This window comes from Brachyistius frenatus, unplaced genomic scaffold (assembly GCF_029030835.1).
Source record: "Brachyistius frenatus isolate BFR_SWC_R1_liver_20210118 unplaced genomic scaffold, ASM2903083v1 Contig_255, whole genome shotgun sequence".
Lineage (NCBI taxonomy): Eukaryota > Metazoa > Chordata > Actinopteri > Embiotocidae > Brachyistius > Brachyistius frenatus.
The window spans coordinates 97,595-115,584 of record NW_027210854.1 but is presented as its reverse complement, the minus strand read 5'-3'; the positions used below and the strand labels follow the sequence as shown (position 1 = coordinate 115,584).

General features: G+C 42.8%; 2 protein-coding genes across 3 annotated transcripts; one reads left to right on the top strand and one right to left on the bottom strand.

The window, feature by feature from the left end:
* Positions 1-393: 393 nt before the first annotated feature.
* LOC138634255 (gamma-crystallin M3-like) lies at positions 394-1,142 on the top strand. Its single transcript, XM_069721029.1, has 3 exons — positions 394-408; positions 538-777; positions 864-1,142. Exons 1-3 carry the CDS (start codon positions 394-396, stop codon positions 1,140-1,142), a joined length of 534 nt encoding a protein of 177 aa, XP_069577130.1.
* Positions 1,143-11,745: 10,603 nt separating this feature from the next.
* On the bottom strand, positions 11,746-17,990 carry LOC138634252 (gamma-crystallin M1-like). 2 transcript variants are annotated; one of them, XM_069721024.1, is made up of 3 exons: positions 17,967-17,990; positions 12,111-12,362; positions 11,746-12,021 (listed from the first exon to the last, which is right to left on the bottom strand). In XM_069721024.1, exons 1-3 carry the CDS (start codon positions 17,988-17,990, stop codon positions 11,746-11,748), a joined length of 552 nt encoding a protein of 183 aa, XP_069577125.1. The 2 variants fall into 2 exon arrangements, with proteins under 2 accessions (XP_069577125.1, XP_069577126.1); XM_069721025.1 differs by lacking the exon at positions 17,967-17,990 and adding an exon at positions 12,468-12,476.

Here is a 17,990-nt window from a genome sequence, read left to right as displayed (position 1 = left end):
GCGAGCTAATTGATCATGTAAAGTAATGCAAATAATTTCCAAAACCAAATTAATTTTTTTAAATATATTCTTTTACCTTTTATACATGAGAGGTAACATTTATTGAGCCCTTGAAAGAAAGGTGTTTGTGGAAAACACGTTCCCTGTTATTCAGCAGCAAAGACAATACAAAGCGGGGCCTCTTCTCACAAATGCAACCACCGCAAATCACAATCTGTTGAAGGTCCCTTTGAATTTAACTGTACACGGGGGCCTCTGCTCCATGTTGCTCTGTCAGGAATTTGAACAATGGGGTCATATATCCTTTGGGTGCGAGGTCAGGTATAAAAGCAACAGGGGGACATCGAGAAACCTGTGCAGTCCTTTTGAGTCAAAACATCTCCAACTGTAGCCATGACCATGGGCAAGGTGTGTGCAGCTTCATCTCTTCACTTCTAACATTTCAGTCTGGTTCAAAGCTGAAGAAAATGGGGATTTCCCAAAAATCTGCAGTACAGTGGTGTCATCTGATGGTTTTCTTGTTTTTTTTTATTCCAGATCATCTTCTACGAGGACAGGAACTTCCAGGGTCGCTCCTATGAGACCAGCAGCGACTGCTCTGACATGTCCTCCTACCTGAGCAGGTGTCACTCCTGCAGGGTGGAGAGCGGCTGCTTCATGGTCTATGACCGTCCCAACTACATGGGAAACCAGTTCTTCGTCAGGAGGGGCGAGTACTCTGACTACCAGCGTATGGGCATGAGCGACTGCATCAGGTCTTGCCGCATGATCCCCATGGTAATGTAACCTGTTATTTCCTTTATATTAATACGCTGCGTGAAGAAAGATCTCTGTGATTCACTCTCATGCCTTTTAATTTACAGCACAGAGGCCAGTTCAGGATGAGGATCTACGAGAAGGAGAACTTCGGAGGTCAGATGAACGAGCTGATGGACGACTGTGACAACATGATGGATCGTTACCGCATGAATGACTGCATGTCCTGCAACGTGATGGACGGCCACTGGCTGATGTACGAGCAGGCCCAGTACAGAGGCAGGATGATGTACATGAGGCCCGGAGAGTACAGGAGCTTCAGGGACATGGGAATGAGTGGCACCAGGTTCATGAGCATGAGGCGCATCATGGACTCCTGTTATTAGAGCACCAATGTATGAAAGCATGATTTTGAATAAAATCTAGTGATTCTCTTTTAAATGAGTTTTTCTGTTATTTGTCACTCAGTGATTTGAAACACACACACAACACAGTATAAATAAAGGTTGATTATCGGCCTGGCCGATGAGTAACGGCCAATCAATGCTGAGAACTCGGCCACAGAAGAAGCTTGCTTCGCTTCAGTAACAGAGAAGTTCTCAGCAGGTCAGAGGACTGTATTTCAAAAGTCAGACAGTAGACACGGCAGAAGTTAAAAACACCACAGTCCTCTACGCTTAGGTTGAAAAAAACCCACAATCTTGTCATATTTACTTGTTCTTCTTACAGTTTAACGACACATGTTGTGCTTCATAAAAGTTAATCTCACACCATATTGACTCGTTATCCCGTGTTTCCCGGACCACTATGTGTGGGGGTGGGGGTGGTGGGGTCGGTGGGGGTGGTGGGGTCAGTGGGGGTCAGCCCTGCAAATGGGACCTCCTACCCCTTCATTTCAGGGCAGTGTGAGAGTCGCTCATACATTTTTCTGTCACTGAAAATCACACTAATTTCTGTGCTGCTGCTCTTCTGTTGGCTCTGTGTATCATGAAGGGCGGTGTGACGCTCACACAGACACACAGCGCAGCAGAACAGAGGGGGCAATAAACAGCCCAAATTGTAATATACCTTCATAATAAGATTACATAGTGGCAGTATTTATTTATTTAAAGTCATTTCAATTAAGTTTTGTGTTAGAATTTGTAATTCAAAATTTGTACGTAAAGATTTTAATTTTTACTGCAAATGTATTTCAGTTTCACATATCAGTTTATCGGTGTTCTAGATTACCAACAATTGCTATTGGTCCTGAAAAGCCATATCAGTTGCTCTCTAATATCACTACATTAAAAAGCAATTCATCTCAAACCTGAAGCTACAGCCAGTAAAACCAGTCATCTTTCAGGGTCACTATACTTGCACACCATCAGATGGCAACACTTTACCATTTTTAATCATGTTGAATCAATAAAAGCAATGTCACCATTCTTGAATAACTAGTCCATATTATATATTCTTAATATGCAACATGTGCTGATAATATAACACACATATATGTAATCAAAGCAGACCTATGTTGATATCAGTAATATACTGTCAGTTTAAACTGAATCAATAGGATTAATTTTAGAAGGGGAAATTAGTTTCTAACACAATAATAACATCATCAGGGTTTATTTATCATTAATAAGTGCACCTTCAACCTCCACAGTACGTATTTCTTTTCTTTTTACTGATTTCAGTGAGGCAGAAACATGCACAGTTACACAGACTCACACATCAATTAGAAAATCAAAACATTATGGAGGCTGAATTTGAGCTTGATTCAAGGAAATTAAAGTATACTATAAAGACTGTATAGGGGAATACAAGTGCAAAGACCATGTGTTCAATAATGATTTTATGTGGGACAAAAATGCTGTACAAGGCAGGCCTTTAATCTCCAAATTACTGTACAAATTAAATGTATATATTTGATCAATTATGGTCATGTTATTTAAAATTAAAGCAAAAATATATGAGTTATATAACTAGCTAACGAACATTACAGCTACTAGGGATGAGTGAGTACACTATTATCTGCAGCTGTATCTGTTAACCCAACTAAATGATCTGTATCTAACAGACTGAACTGGAAGACCAACATCAACGCTGTCTACAAGAAGGGGATGAGTCGACTCGTTTTCTTGAGGAAACTTCGATCCTTTAATGTGTGCAGTGAGATGTTGGAGATGTTTTACCATCTGTTGTGGCCAGTGAACTGTACTTCTAGTAGTCTGCTGGGGGGGAGAGGTGGAGGGGAGGAAGGGTGAGCATTGGAGCCGGAGACACCAACAGACTTAACAAACTGGTTAAGAAGGCCGGCTCCATCATTGGCTGCAAACTGGACAGTCTGGAAAAGGTGGTGGAGAGGAGGACGCTGAGGAAACTATTATCCATATTGGATAATCCTGACCACCCTCTCCACCTGCTGCAGGGACAGAGGAGGACGTTCTTCAAAAGACTCCTCCAGCTCCGCTGTCACAAGGACAGATACAGGAGATCATTCCTGATACAGGAGACCATTCCTGATACAGGAGATCATTCCTGATACAGGAGATCATTCCTGATACAGGAGATCATTCCTGATACAGGAGATCATTCCAGATACAGGAGATCATTCCAGATACAGGAGATGGTTCCTGATACAGGAGATCATTCCTGATACAGGAGATCATTCCAGATACAGGAGATCATTCCTGATACAGGAGATCATTCCAGATACAGGAGATCATTCCTGATACAGGAGATCATTCCAGATACAGGAGATCATTCCTGATACAGGAGATCATTCCAGATACAGGAGATCATTCATGATACAGGAGATCATTCCAGATACAGGAGATCATTCCTGATACAGGAGATCATTCCAGATACAGGAGATCATTCCTGATACAGGAGATCATTCCAGATACAGGAGATCATTCCTGATACAGGAGATCATTCCAGATACAGGAGATCATTCCAGATACAGGAGATCATTCCTGATACAGGAGATCATTCCTGATACAGGAGATCATTCCTGCCGACCGCAATAAGACTGTACAATAACTCACCTCTGGCAAAATCCATCACATAACAATAACACTGTTGACTGTGTTTCTTGGTTGTTTGTATATAATATATATAAATATATACTGTACTGTATATACTGTGCATTTTATATTTAATATTTTTACTGCCATTTTACTGCTATTCTATTATTCTATTATTATCTATTGCTTCCTGTATGCTGCTGTAGCAAAAAAAGTTCCCCTCGGGGATTAATAAAGTAACTACCTAACCTAACCTATCCGTATCTGTACTCGGAAGGGGGTTGGGCTAAATCCAGAAGTGGGTGGGAACGAACAGGAAGCTGTTCAATTAAGCCTGATTGATAAGGGTTGATCAGATATTGCTAAATGTATTATTATTAAAAAGCTACTTACAGAAGAGCCCCAAAATTAAGAAAACTACGATTTTTTTTTTAAGTTGCTATATTCAGTGTTTTTATTCAGCTGTAGTGATAAAAAAAATATCAGATAAGTCATATTATTGTTATTATGCACAGTAGCATGCTGACCCCAACAGGATCTCTGACCTCAGCAGTATCGCTGACCTCAGCAGTATCGCTGACCTCTACAGAAACAGCCTGTTGCATAGCCTGAGGATTAATAGTTGATTAATACGAGATTGTATATAAGGAATATAATATGGCATACATATATAGTATTATTGTAAACATAGCCTAACACAGAATCGCACAATGCACACAAATAAAGTGACGTCTCTGACAACTTGACATGTTGTAACAAGTCTGTGTTACCGTTTGTGGGTTCCTCCGACACAAAGCACGCTCCAACCACTGATCTCAGTTCAAAAGGGTTTATTTACATGATAAATCCACCTATCACCGTGCCCGTGCTCTGCTGCCGTGCCTCCTAGCGCTGGTCACGTCCCTTTGTCTCCACACCTGAGGAGCCTCCTTGTACCGCACCCCTCTCCGGTGTCTCACTGCTCACTTTAAAGGAGAGAGACAATCAGTCAAAATCCGGCTCAGCTGGGCTCATTACACCTTTCCCAGCACCGTTCCCTGAACTACTCCCCCCTTCTATCCCCCTGCAGCTGAGCTAAACCACACCCAGCCACCACATACCCCCACCGCCCGACTTAAACCAGGGAGCCATCCGGCCCAACCTACCTACCTGCTGGGACAAAATGGCCTCTTTTTTAGTCTGGGGCCTGCGATAGCCGCCGTCTTGTCCACCTGAGGATGCACCTGCCCACCGCCCAAGTGGTACCCCAGATACCATACCTCCCTCCGTCCAACTGCACACTTTCCTGGGTTGGAGGTGACCCCAGCCTACGTCAGGGACTCTAGCACTGCACCCACCTGCTGCACATGCTCCGCCCAGGTGGTGCTGTGGATGATAACATCATCGAGGTAGGCAGCAGCATATGCAGCATGCGGACGCAGCACCTGGTCCATGAGGCATTGGAAAGTGGCTGGGACACCGAACTACCCAAAGGGAAGTGTGGTAAATTGGTATAACCCAAACGGAGTGGAGAAGGCCGTTTTTTCCTTGGACTCTGGCGAGAGAGGAATCTGCCAGTAGCCTTTGGTTAAATCTAGTGTCATAAAAAAACGCGCAGTGCCTAGTCAGTCCAGGAGTTTGTCAACCCGGGTCATTGGGTACGCATCAAATTGTGACACATCATTCACCCTGTGATAGTCCACACAGAAACGTCTAGATCCATCCTTCTTGACCACAAGAACAATGGGGCTACACAACGCACTGTTGGACTCTTCTATTACCCCCATTTCCAGGGGTGCAACACTTTTTGCAGAAATGCTGCACAACGGCACTGCCTTGGGATATCGTGTTGCATAATCCGCCAGGACTAACACAAAACGATATCCCCGTGCGCTCCGGTGAAATGGCCCGATGAGGTCCATGCCAATTCGTTCAAATGGGAGCTCCATTAATGGTAGAGGACGCAAAGGCGCCCTCGGAATGGCCAGCTGGTTTACCAGTTGACACTCCGGGCAGGATGCACACCAGCGGCGCACATCCCCCCGGATACCCGGCCAATAAAATCAGGTCATTATCCTGTCCAGTGTTTTGTCATATCCCATGTGGCCATCCATAGGGTTATAGTTAGCCGCCTGGAAAATTATTTCCCGGTAGCTTTTCGGCACCAACAACTGGGTGTTTTCCTGTCCTGTTTGAGTTTCATGACTCACTCTATACAGCCTGTCCCTAATCTCTGAAAAGTGCGGATATGACTGTGCAGCGTCAGGGCGCACCAACTGACCATCAATTCGTATCACTTGGTCAAGGGCAACACGTAGAGTACCATCACGAGACTGCTCAAGTGGAAAATCCTCAATGGAGTGTAATCCGGGAACTGGTGGAGTCTCCATAGGAGGCTCTGCCGATTCCCACTCCCTGTCTGCAGTGTCGGACAACCTCGCGTGAATGCTGAGCACCGCACACATCCGGCATGTCCCTGTCAGTCGTGAACGCATCGCTGCACACTGCCTCATTAACTTTGGAAACCCCGTATCTGTCCCCAAGATTAGGGGATGCGTGAGGCAGGATCTAACAGCAACCTTCACTTTATGCTTTTTTCGCCGTATATAATCTCCACTGACACCACTGGATAATCGTGAACATCCCCATGCACACACTTAATTTTCACCCATAAAGCCTCCACCAATGCCCCGGGCCGAACCAGACTCTGGTAAATCATAGACTGCGTACAGCCAGAATCCGACTGCCGTCCCCCTGACCGCTGGGATGGACCGCGAGGTGGTCCTCTGCCAGGGTGATGGCGGCCTCCAGCGTCGCAGGTCGGTGGCAGCGGACCCACGCCAGCGTCCTGGCCAGCACACTCTCCATAAACTGATCGACAACCACTTTCTCGACCACCACCTGTGCTCCTCCTGCGCTCCACGGCTGCAGCCATCTGGTCGTCATGTCCTTCAGGCGCTGCACGAACGCAAAGAGCTGGTCCCCAGGCCTCAGCCTGACCTCACAGAAGTTCTTGCGATGGTCCTCGGGGGACAGGCCCAGCCGGTCCATGATGGCCCTCTTGACGTCTGTGTAGACGTGTCTAGCCCCCAGAGACAGCCCCAAGGCCGCTGTCTGTGCCTCCCCCGTCAGGAGAGGCAAGAGCCGTACCGTCCACTCTGCTGCCGGTCAGGCACACGGCCCCGCCATCGCCTCGAACATCTCGAGGAAGGATTGGACCTCGTCTGCCGGGGTCATCTTGTGCATAGTCACCCCTGATAATGCTGAGGGCCCCAGCGCCGGTGGAGCTGCAGCTGGCCGGGCCGCGAGCTGCTCCAGTGCGCGGGCTTGCCGCTGCCCCTGGGCCTGAAGTGCCCCTAGGAGCTGTCTAGTCGCCTCCACCTGATCGCGCTGCATGGCCACGATCCCCCTCAACAACTGCCCCAGCACGATGACTGGCTGTGCTGGCATCTCTGTATGCTGCCCGTCAGACTCCATGTGGCGTCCCCACTTTGGGCACCAGTGTAACAAGTCTGTGTTACCGTTTGTGGGTTCCTCTGACACAAAGCACACTCCAACCACTGATCTCCGTTCAAAAGGGTTTATTTACACGATAAATCCACCTATCACCATGCCCGCGCTCTGCTGCCGTGCCTCCTAGCGCTGGTCACGTCCCTTTGTCTCCACACCGGAGGAGCCTCCTTGTACCGCACCCCTCTCCGGTGTCTCACTGCTCACTTTATAGGAGAGAGACAATCAGTCAAAATCCAGCTCAGCTCGGCTCATTAAACCTTTCCCGGCACTATTCCCTGAACCACTCCCCCACTCTATCCCCCCTGCAGCTAAGCTAAACCACAGCCCGCCATCACACATGTATATACATTTTACGTAGCATACAGCAATATGTAATCACTTCCTTTGATAATAAGTATTTCATCAGAAAATATTATTGTGAAGGCTGCTTGTTCTGGCTTCCTCCAGTGGACAGAGTTTGTTTTGGTGATGAGATGAGGGGAGGAGAGCCGTACTGACTGTAAATGAGAAGTTATTTCTGTTAATAAAGCAAGTGTTGTTTAAAATTACTTTATGCTGTTAATACTTCCAGCACACATTCTGCTGATTAATTTTTTTTCAAATTTCCAAAAAATTCCAAGCTCCTGCAAATATTGTGGAGTTTGCGGGAATTTGGGTTAATTATTGCGATCGCAAGATTTACTGGCGATAAGGATGAAACAAATACTCGGCTGAAATGAGTATCCGGTACAGATAATGTACTTTCGATGAGTATGAGTATCATCTGAGTAAATGTGTCAATATCCATGTCGATGAAGGCTTTTAATAGACACTAGCTGTGTGCACACTGCTACACACAGAATATTTAGTACTACAACTACAATATTCAGTACTATAACTGTAATTTTCAGTACTACAACTTCAATGTCAGTTCTACAACTGCAATATTTAGTACCACATATATAATGTTCAATACTACAACTGCAATATTCTCAGAGTTAATATTTTAAATAAGAAAACCTTTCAAAACATCCAACAGTTGTTTTAGTTTTTACAGTGTTTAATATGACTGAACAGAAAAATATGAATGTGTATTTAATTTTGCAGAGTTTCAAATAAAATGGTGCATGATCACTATCTGGCCATTGTATTAGGCACAACTGTACAACTGAATACAGTCAAATAAGAGCTCTGCCGTGAATAATAAACATTCAACTGCAACTACCCCCCAAAAAAAGGTAAAAGCCATAATTTTCCAAAACAGACAATATTTAGATCTCAGGTGAAAATTGTAGCTGGTTCATCTTCCATCTGACAGAAAGTGTCAACATATCAAGCTTACCTTGTTTCGAGGAGTCTCGCTTTAAAGTATCAATGTGAATTTCACTGCCTCCCAACTCCTCTCTTCGAGTGCTGATGGTGATGTTTCAATCCACTTCAGATGCTGGGCTCTGGTGGTTCAGTATCTGAAGCATCACGGCATCTCTGAAAAACACAGAAACCATGAGGGTAAAACTGTTAGACAGCACATAAACCATTTTAAGAATGCACAAAAGGGCAGAGACAGGAGTAGGCTGGAGAGAAGACTGTCTGAACTACTCTGCACCAATGGGATCTCCTGCCCATCAGGTGGTTGTATCTGCTGCTCATTATATCACATTAAACTGATGCAATCTATTAGTATTTTAAACATTTTAGCAACTGATGAAATCTCTTTGGCCACACAAAATAATCTCTATGGAGAGAAATCCCTGTGTCTGAAGTACTTTACTTAGTTTTGTACACAACCCTGTTTGACCTTGTGGATCAGTGTTGATCTCATCAGGATTCCTTCCTTTAGATTCAGAAAGCTGTCCATGTTCCAGAAGGACTTTACTCATCTTCACCAGCTGTAATGAGGCCGTGATACTGGTGACCAAGTCTGTCACCACAATCGTGTGCTTCCTTTTCCTTTCAGGGTAGAAATACCATGCTAAACACTAGTCTGAATAGCACATTCAGTCAGCACAATGCTAACCAAACACGAGCTAGCTCTCTCCGTGTGCTGCTGTACTAGAGCATTTTCTCCACAGATCTTGTTGTCAGTCATCTGAGAGGCTGACTGGTATTAGAACACCCCCGCGTGCTCACTGTTCTCAAACCGAACAGGTGATTGGGTAGTTGGACAGAGTTAAGTCAAACTTGTCCAGTGCAAGCTGACTTAACCATTGTAAGTGTAGTGGTTTATGATATGGACCTGGTCAAATGTGGGCTAGATGTGGAAAAAGTAGTGAAATGCCCCATTTTGCATGTTTAAAAATATAATAAAGGCTACACAAATGTGAAAGTGGGACCCCCGTGGCTCACTTTGTAGACTGCACACTGACTGAACAGAGCGCAGTGGTCTGAGTTTGATTCCAGCCAAGGCCCTTTACCAGCCAAGGCCCTGTGTGTCATACCATAACTCTCAGTTGTGGAGTAACTGCTGAAAGGTGATGGCCTGCAAAGTGGAAAGACAAGCACATAACAGAGAGGCCCACTCCTTCAGCTCAAACTGCTGCAGTTTGTTCGGGCCTTTGCAATGTTTAAAGATGTCACAAAAGTGACTGACTGAAGTCCAACACCTGAACTGACACCATACTGAGCACTGATTAACAGAGAGGTTAGAAAAAGAAACACAGACAATAAAAGACGGGAACATTTCTCTCTCTCCTGTTACTGCAAAGTACATTATAAATACGTGTTAATAGAACTAACCGTTGTCTTCAGGCTACGATGTAAAAACAACATCATCTTCCTCTCGTCATTTATCCTCTCTGTGTGCGCCTTCTCGTAGCCGTTCTCACACACAGCATGATGTGCTTTGAGTTACTGGCAGCATCGCAAGTGATGACTTTGGGCCTGAAAAACACCGAAAACAAATAAAAAATGTTCACAAGTCTGCAGCCAAATGTCATGTTTTCCTACGATGTTTTGTTAGTATTAAGGCTTTTTTAGTTAATACAGTGTGAGGAGAGAAAGGCAGAGCAGGCGTGCACTGGGCTGCCCAATTATCCACTGAACAACTTTAGAAAACTGAAGAAAGGCTGTCATGATGAAATATTTTTTAATCTGATAAACTTGCCCACAAACAATGTAATGTGGTCACTTGCACAAAGAAAAGTAAAATGAAAAGGTGAAGACTGCAGAGGAGCCCTCACATTGTTCTCATTTCTATCGTAGCTGTCCACGTACATCACTGGTTTAACTGTTGACTTTAAGCATCCAAAGATGACACCTGTTTCTTCTGGTCAGAGTCAACCATGATGGCGGCCTCCAACCGCCATCCGTCACATCAGAGACTGCAAGTAATAGAAAATTAAATCATGAATCGGTTCAAAGACCTCTGGTTTCCTTCTAAAATAGTTAAAAGCCTAAATCCTGAGAGAATGCTCAGTTTCAAAACAACAGACTCACTGAGGTTTTCAAAATAAGGCTGATTGTAGTGGTATCATACTGGCAAAACCTGTAGTCACACCAAAATCAACCGGACATATGACTTAAAATATCATACAACCATAAAATTATTTATAGTTAGTAAAACTGCTCCTAAACTCACTGCACTAACTACAGTGTGGTGGAAATTCTTCGCCGGGGCCCAACTGGCCCGGTCCCTTCACACCACTTCATAATCAAACAGTCTTTGGAGTCTGATGCAATGTAGGTTTATTGAACATCAAGGGTCTCAACAAACCGAGTGATCTCATGAGAGCAGCTGGAGTGAAGTGATCAGACACTGTCTTTATAAACCGTTCAGATCTCACTGTTCCTATTGATGAGTTACTCAATAAGTCATATGACATCTGTCCGGTCGACACATCACTCACTTCCGGATTAAGTCCCACCCATCCAAGTTCAAATACGGATACAGATAATTGAGTTGGTTTAATAGATACAGATACAGATAATGGTGTACTCACTCATCCCTACTGTAAACTTTTTGACTACTTATAAATCTAAATTGTCATCTTGATTGCAGTTATAGTTTTTTTTCAAGTAACTCGTGATGGTAGCTAAGTATAGTCAGCTAATCAAAGCAAGTTGTGTACGTTTGCCTGAAATCAAGGACCATTGTTCAAAAAAATTATATATATATATTTTTTGTTCTAAATGTGAAACTTAGGGTCAATAATTTTGGTTACAATGGCCAAAGAAACAAAAAAAGGTTCCCACCTAAATGAAACTGGAATTGGTCATTTACAGAGTTAGAAATGTAGTTTTAATGTGAACAAACTTCTTAAAGAATTGTGAAATGTGAATAACTTCCCAAGTGACTAGTAGCATTCACAGCAGGTGTAAATCTTGTTTTGGAAATTTTGGTAATGGGGCACCCCTGTTATTTAGATTTGGGTCATGGATTACAATTCAAATTAATCAACCGTTTTGTTGCTTATTTTAAGAGCTATGGACAAACTTCGTAAAGAAAGTAGATGCTTGACAAATGGGGTTATGAACTATACATGATTTTTATTTCAAACAGAGGGGTCTAGCACATGTCCATGATGCGTCTCATGCTCATGAACCTGGTGCCGCTCATTCCCATGTCCCTGAAGCTCCTGTACTCTCCGGGCCTCATGTACATCATCCTGCCTCTGTACTGGGCCTGCTCGTACATCAGCCAGTGGCCGTCCATCACGTTGCAGGACATGCAGTCATTCATGCGGTAACGATCCTGGATGTTGTCACAGTCGTCCATCAGCTCGTTCATCTGACCTCCGAAGTTCTCCTTCTCGTAGATCCTCATCCTGAACTGGCCTCTGTGCTGTAATTGAAGATGGGAAAATGTCAGACCACCACCACAGAACATTTTAAAATTGAATAGCAGTTAGAGTGATGCCTTGCGTTGCTTACATAGGGGATCATTCTACAGGATCTGATGGAGTCGAACATCATTCCCATGCTCATCATGCGCTGCATGTCCTGGTACTCGCCCCTCCTCATGAAGAACTGCATGCCCATGTAGTTGGGACGCTCATAGACCATGAAGCAGCCGCTCTCCACCCTGCAGGAGTGACACCTGCTCAAGTAGGAGGACATGTCGGAGCAGTCGCTCATGCACTCATAGGAGCGACCCTGGAAGTTACGCTCCTCGTAGAAGATGATCTGAAACAGAGAGGAGGAGACAGATCTCACTTTAAGAATCAGGTCATACTTGTATCAGTGCTTAAACCTAAATCGTTTTAAATGTGTCAGTAGATATCCCGTTACCTTGCCCATGATGGTGGTTTAGGTTGTTCCTGGTGGATGGTTCAACTTGCTCTGCCAACTCCATGATTCCACTGCCTTTTTATACAAAATCCCAGAGGCCATGATGTGTTGTTATTCAAATGTGCAAAGCTGATGAATTAGCAGTATTTTGCTGAATGGGGCCTATAAATGTGTAACAATGGCTGTCCATCCATACATTTCTGGCAGCAGTCACCTGCATTGTCTATTATAAGCAAAAGCTGTGTGTGTTCCATTCTCAGACAGAAGGCTCTCCACATACAGTAGGACCATCAATGATGGAATGAATGTGACATCAGACAAAAACTCTGACAAACCCAGAACCTGTCCAGATATTCAGTTGATATAAACAAATAAACACAGTGTCTCTGTATTCTGTACTTTCAGTCCCTGCGGAGTGGTTTTCTGCAATCGGACAGTTTTATTTGCACGTTTGGTTCATTTGCTTGCCGAAGTCCATTTCCTGTAGAATTTAATTTCCACAAATGAGTGCCAGGTGACAGGAAAAGGGTATTAACTTGAATATAAGCACCATTTTATAAGACAGCATGCCTTCAATTACAAGACACTTAATGAATTGCTCGTGTGATTGAATTTATAAACTAAAATGCATGTTCTTTAATTTGAACTTGCTTTAAAAAGAGCAACAAAAAACACATTACTTTAATATACTGTCTGCTGTGAAATGTAATGAAAAAAACTTTGTTGAAATTGTTTTTATTTATTGTTTGGGGGTTTATGTTGGTATGTTGTTGGTAAATCAACTGTATGAATTGAAAGGTCAAATAAAATGTTTAAAGACAAAAGAATATGAGTGCATAGAGAGTGAAAGAGTGAAGTTAATGTGTAATGGTGGGATATGAGTGTATAAAGAGTGGTAGAGGGAAATTAATGAGATTCAATGGGGAGATATAAATTATCGAGTGAAAGAGTGAAGTTAATTAGATGTACGGGTGAGATATGAGTAATAGAGGGTGAAATTGTGAAGTTAATGAGGAGTAATGGTGAGATATGAGTGTATAGAGTGAAAGCGAGAGCTTAATGAGATGTTATAGTGAGATATGAGTGGATAGACTGAAGTTAATAACATGTAAAGGTGAGATATGAGTGTATAGAGAGTGAAAGAGTGAAGTTAATGAGATGTAATGGTAATATATGAGTATATAGAGAGTGAAAGAGTGAAGTTAATGTGAAGTAATTTTGAGATATGAGTGTGTAGAGAGTGCAAGAGTGAAGTTAGTGAGATTGTGAGATATGAGAGTATAGAGGGAAAGAATGAAGTTAATGAGATGTAATGGTTAGATATGAGTGTAAAGACAGAAAGAGTGAAGCCAATTAGATGTAATGGTGAGATATGAGTGTATGGAGAGTGAAAGAGTGAAGTTAATGAGATATAATGGTGAGATATGACTGTATAGCGGGAAAGAATGAAGTTAATGAGATGTAATGGTGAGATGAGTTCATAGAGTGAAAGAGTGAAGTTAATTAGATGTAATGGTTAGATATGAGTGTATAGAGAGTGAAAGAGTGAAGTTTATGAGATTTGATGGTGAGATACTAGTTCCTATACGGAGAGTGAAGTTAATGAGATGTAATGGTTAGATACGAGTGTAAAGACGGAAAGAGTGAAGTCAATGAGATGTAATGGAGAGATATGAGTGTATAGAGAGTGACAGAGTGAAGTTAATGATATGTAATGGTGAGATATGACTGTATAGCGGGAAAGAATGAAGTTAATGAGATGTAATGGTGAGATATGAGTTCATAGAGGGAGATGGTGAAGTTAATGAGATGTAATTTTGAGATATGAGTGTATAGAGAGTGAAAGAGCGACGGTAATGAGATGTGTGAGATACTAGTTCATACAGGGAGAGTGAAGTTAATGAGATGTCACAGGGAGATATGAGAGTATAGAGGGAAAGAATGAAGTTAAGGACATCTCCTTAATGGTTTGAATAGAGAGTGAAAGAGTGAAGTTTATGATGGTGAAGTTTATAATTTGTAATTGTGAGATATGACTGTATAAAGGGAAAGAATGAAGTTAATGAGATGTAATGGAGAGATATGAGTGTATAGAGAGTGATAGAGTGAAGTTAATGAGATGTAATGGTGAGATATGAGTTCATAGAGTGAAAGAGTGAAGTTAATGAGATGTAATGGTTAGATATGAGTGTAAAGACGGAAAGAGTGAAGTCAATGAGATGCAATGGTGAGATATGAGTGTATAGAGAGTGACAGAGTGAAGTTAATGATATGTAATGGTGAGATATGACTGTATAGCGGGAAAGAATGAAGTTAATGAGATGTAATGGTGAGATATGAGTGTATAGAGAGTGACAGAGTGAAGTTAATGATATGTAATGGTGAGATATGACTGTATAGTGGGAAAGAATGAAGTTAATGAGATGTAATGGTGAGATATGAGTTCATAGAGGGACATGGTGAAGTTAATAAGATGTAATTGTGAGATATGATAGTTTAGAGGGAAAGAATGAAGTCAAGGAGATGTAATGGTAAGATTTGAGTGTATAGAAGGAAAGAGTGAATTTAATGAGGCTTAGTGTTGAGATATGAGTTCGTAGAGGGAGAGAGTGAAGTTAATGAGATGTAATGGTGAGATAAGTCTGTTTCGAGATTGAACGAGTGAAGTTTATGAGATGTAATGGTGAGATATCATTGTATAGAGAGTGAAAGAGTAAAGTTATTGAGATGTAATGTGAGATGTGAATTCATAGAGAGTGAAAGAGTGAAGTTTGAGATGTAATGGTTTGACATGAGTGAATAGAGGGAAAGAATGAAGTTAATGAGATTTAATGGTGAGATATGAGTTCATAGAGGGAGAGAGTGAAATGAATGAGATGTAATGGTGAAAAATGAGTGGAGAGAAAGTGAAAGAGTGCAGTTAATGACTTGTAATGGAGAGATATGACCAATAGAGGGTGAAAGAATGAAGTTAATGAGATGTAATGATGAGATATGAGGGTATAGAGACTGCAAAAGTGAAGTTAATGAGGAGTAATTGTTAGATACGACCAATAGAGAGGGAAAGAGTGAAATTAATGATTTATTGGTGAGATATTAGTTCATAGAGGGAGAATTTAATTTAATGAGTTGTAATGGTGAGATAAGTGTGTATAGAGAGTGAAAGAGTGAAGTTAATGAGATGTAATGGTGAGATATCAGAGTATATAGGGAAAGAATGAAATTAATGAGATTTAATGGTGAGATATGAGTGCATGGAGAGTGAAAGATTGAAGTTAATGAGATGTAATGTTTAGATATGAGTGTAAAGACGGAAAGAGTGAAGTCAATGAGGTTTAATGGTGAGATATGAGTGTATAGAGAGTGAAAGAGTGAAGTTTATGAGATTTGATGGTGAGATACTAGTTCCTATACGGAGAGTGAAGTTAATGAGATGGAATGGTTAGATATGAGTGTAAAGACGGAAAGATTGAAGTCAATGAGATATAATGGTGAGATATGAGTGTATGGAGAGTGAGTGAAGTTAATGAGATTTAATGGTGAGATATGTGTTTTTAGAGGGAAAGAGTGAAGTTAATTAGATGTAATGTTGAGATATGAGTTCATAGAGGGAGAGATTGGAGTTCATGACTTGTAATTGTTAGATATGTGTGTGTAGGGAGTGAAAGAGTGAAGTTAAGGAGATGTAACACTGAAATATCAGTATATAGGGAAAGAATGATGTAAATGAGATTTAATGGTGAGATATGAGTTCATGGACAGTGAAAGAGTGATGTTAATGAGATTAAATGTGAGATATGAGTGTATGGAGATTGCAAAGAGTGATGTTAATTAGATGTAATGGTGAGATATGAGTGTGTAGAAAGTGAAAGAGTGATGTTCATGAGATTTAATGGTGAGATATGTGTTTATAGAGCGAAAGAGTGAAGCTAAGGAGATGTAATGCTGAAATATCAGTGTATATAGGGATAGAGTGAAGTTAATCAGATGTAATCGTGAGATATGAGTGTGTAGGTAGGTAGGTAGTTACTTTATTAATCCCCAAGGGGAAATTTTTTTCACTACAGAGAGTGAAACAGTGAAGGTACCGAGATGTAATCGTGAAAAATGAATGTAGAGACAGTAAAAGAGTGCAGTTAATGATTTGTAATGGTGAGATATGACTATAAAGAGGGAAAGAATGAAGTCAATGAGATTTAATGGTGAGATATGTGTTTATAGAGCAAAAGAGTGAAGTTAAGGAGATGTAACGCTGAAATATCAGTGTATATAGGAAAAGAATGAAGTTAATGAGATTTAATGGTGAGATATGAGTTCATAGAGGGAGAGAATGAAGTGAATGAGATGTAATGGTGAGATATGAGTGTATAGAGAGTGAAAGAGTGAAGTTAATGAGATGTAATGGGGAGATATGTGTGTATAGAGAGTGAAAGAGTGAAGTGAATGAGATGTAATGGTGAGATATTAGTTTGTAGAGAGTGTAAGAGTGAAGTTTATGAGAAGTATTGGTGAGATATGAGTTAATAGAGAGAGATGGTGAAGTTAACAAGATGTAATGGATATGAGTGTATAGCGTGATTGGGGGAATGGTTCAGGGGCTGGAAGGGGCTTAATTAGCCACAGCTGAAGTCAATCACTGATTGTCCCTCTCTTCCCCTTAAAAACCCAAGTAGCAGGACAGCAGGGCTCTCACTTCTAGGGACATGGAACGGGAGGCTGGCTGCGGACAGGTCATGTGGCATGAGCCCAAGAGATCTATATTATTGGTTGCGTGAAATAAACCCATTAGAAAACCATACTTTGGTGGAGTGTTGTGCGTTCGGCTGAGAGAACCCACAGTGACAGCAAGGATGTCTGTCACACTGGCACCCAGTATGGGGCCCGGCACCAAGATCTGCACCCTGTGGCAGATGCTGGGGGAGATCGCGGCCATGCAGCAGGACCATGCCGAGGCCTGCAGGGGGTTCCTGGCGGCGCTTCAGGCCCAGGCAGAGAGGCAGGGTGAGGCGCTCAAGCGGCTCGCAGTGGCCAGGTGATTGCAGCAGTGTAGCTCGGTGGGAGAGCAGACCTTTCTGGAGAAGGTAGTGATGGAACAGTTTGTGGGAGGGCTGCTGGTCAAAACATCAGCGTGGGTACGCTGCCACCATTCCGCGTCACTGGCGACTGCTAGCATTTTGGCGGAGGACCACCTCGCTGTCCACCCCAGCTGTCAGCAAGACAGCAGGCACCCGTTGGCTCCAGTCCGGCCAACTCCCGCCCCTCGGAGAAGGTCACAACAGCAGCTCCTGGCTCGGCCGCTGCCATCTCCGCGGTCTCACCCTCTCCCTCCGGTTGTGTCTCCACAGGTCCCAGCAGCTACTGGCGCCATTCCCAAACTACAGGGGGCCCCTCAGATGTCAGGGCAGGAGTGTTGGAGGTGCAGGCGGCCCGGGCACTGCCGGAAGGAGTGTCCACTCCTGGAAATAGGCCAGGTGATCCGGGTTGCCGGCCCTCCAACACCCTACCCCGGTCCAGGGGCGACAT

What these genes read in the sequence shown, in the direction of transcription:
- LOC138634255 (XM_069721029.1), top strand. An exon ending in CTTGCCGCATGATCCCCATG is followed by an intron (nt 778 to 863) that starts GTAATGTAACCT and finishes TTTAATTTACAG; the next exon opens with CACAGAGGCCAGTTCAGGAT.
- LOC138634252 (XM_069721024.1), bottom strand. Translation starts at nt 17,990, where the DNA reads ATGTCGCCCCTGGACCGGGGTAGG. An exon ending in CGCCCCTGGACCGGGGTAGG is followed by an intron (nt 12,363 to 17,966) that starts GTGTTGGAGGGC and finishes TCTCTGTTTCAG; the next exon opens with ATCATCTTCTACGAGGAGCG. An exon ending in CCTGTAGAATGATCCCCTAT is followed by an intron (nt 12,022 to 12,110) that starts GTAAGCAACGCA and finishes CTTCAATTACAG; the next exon opens with CACAGAGGCCAGTTCAGGAT.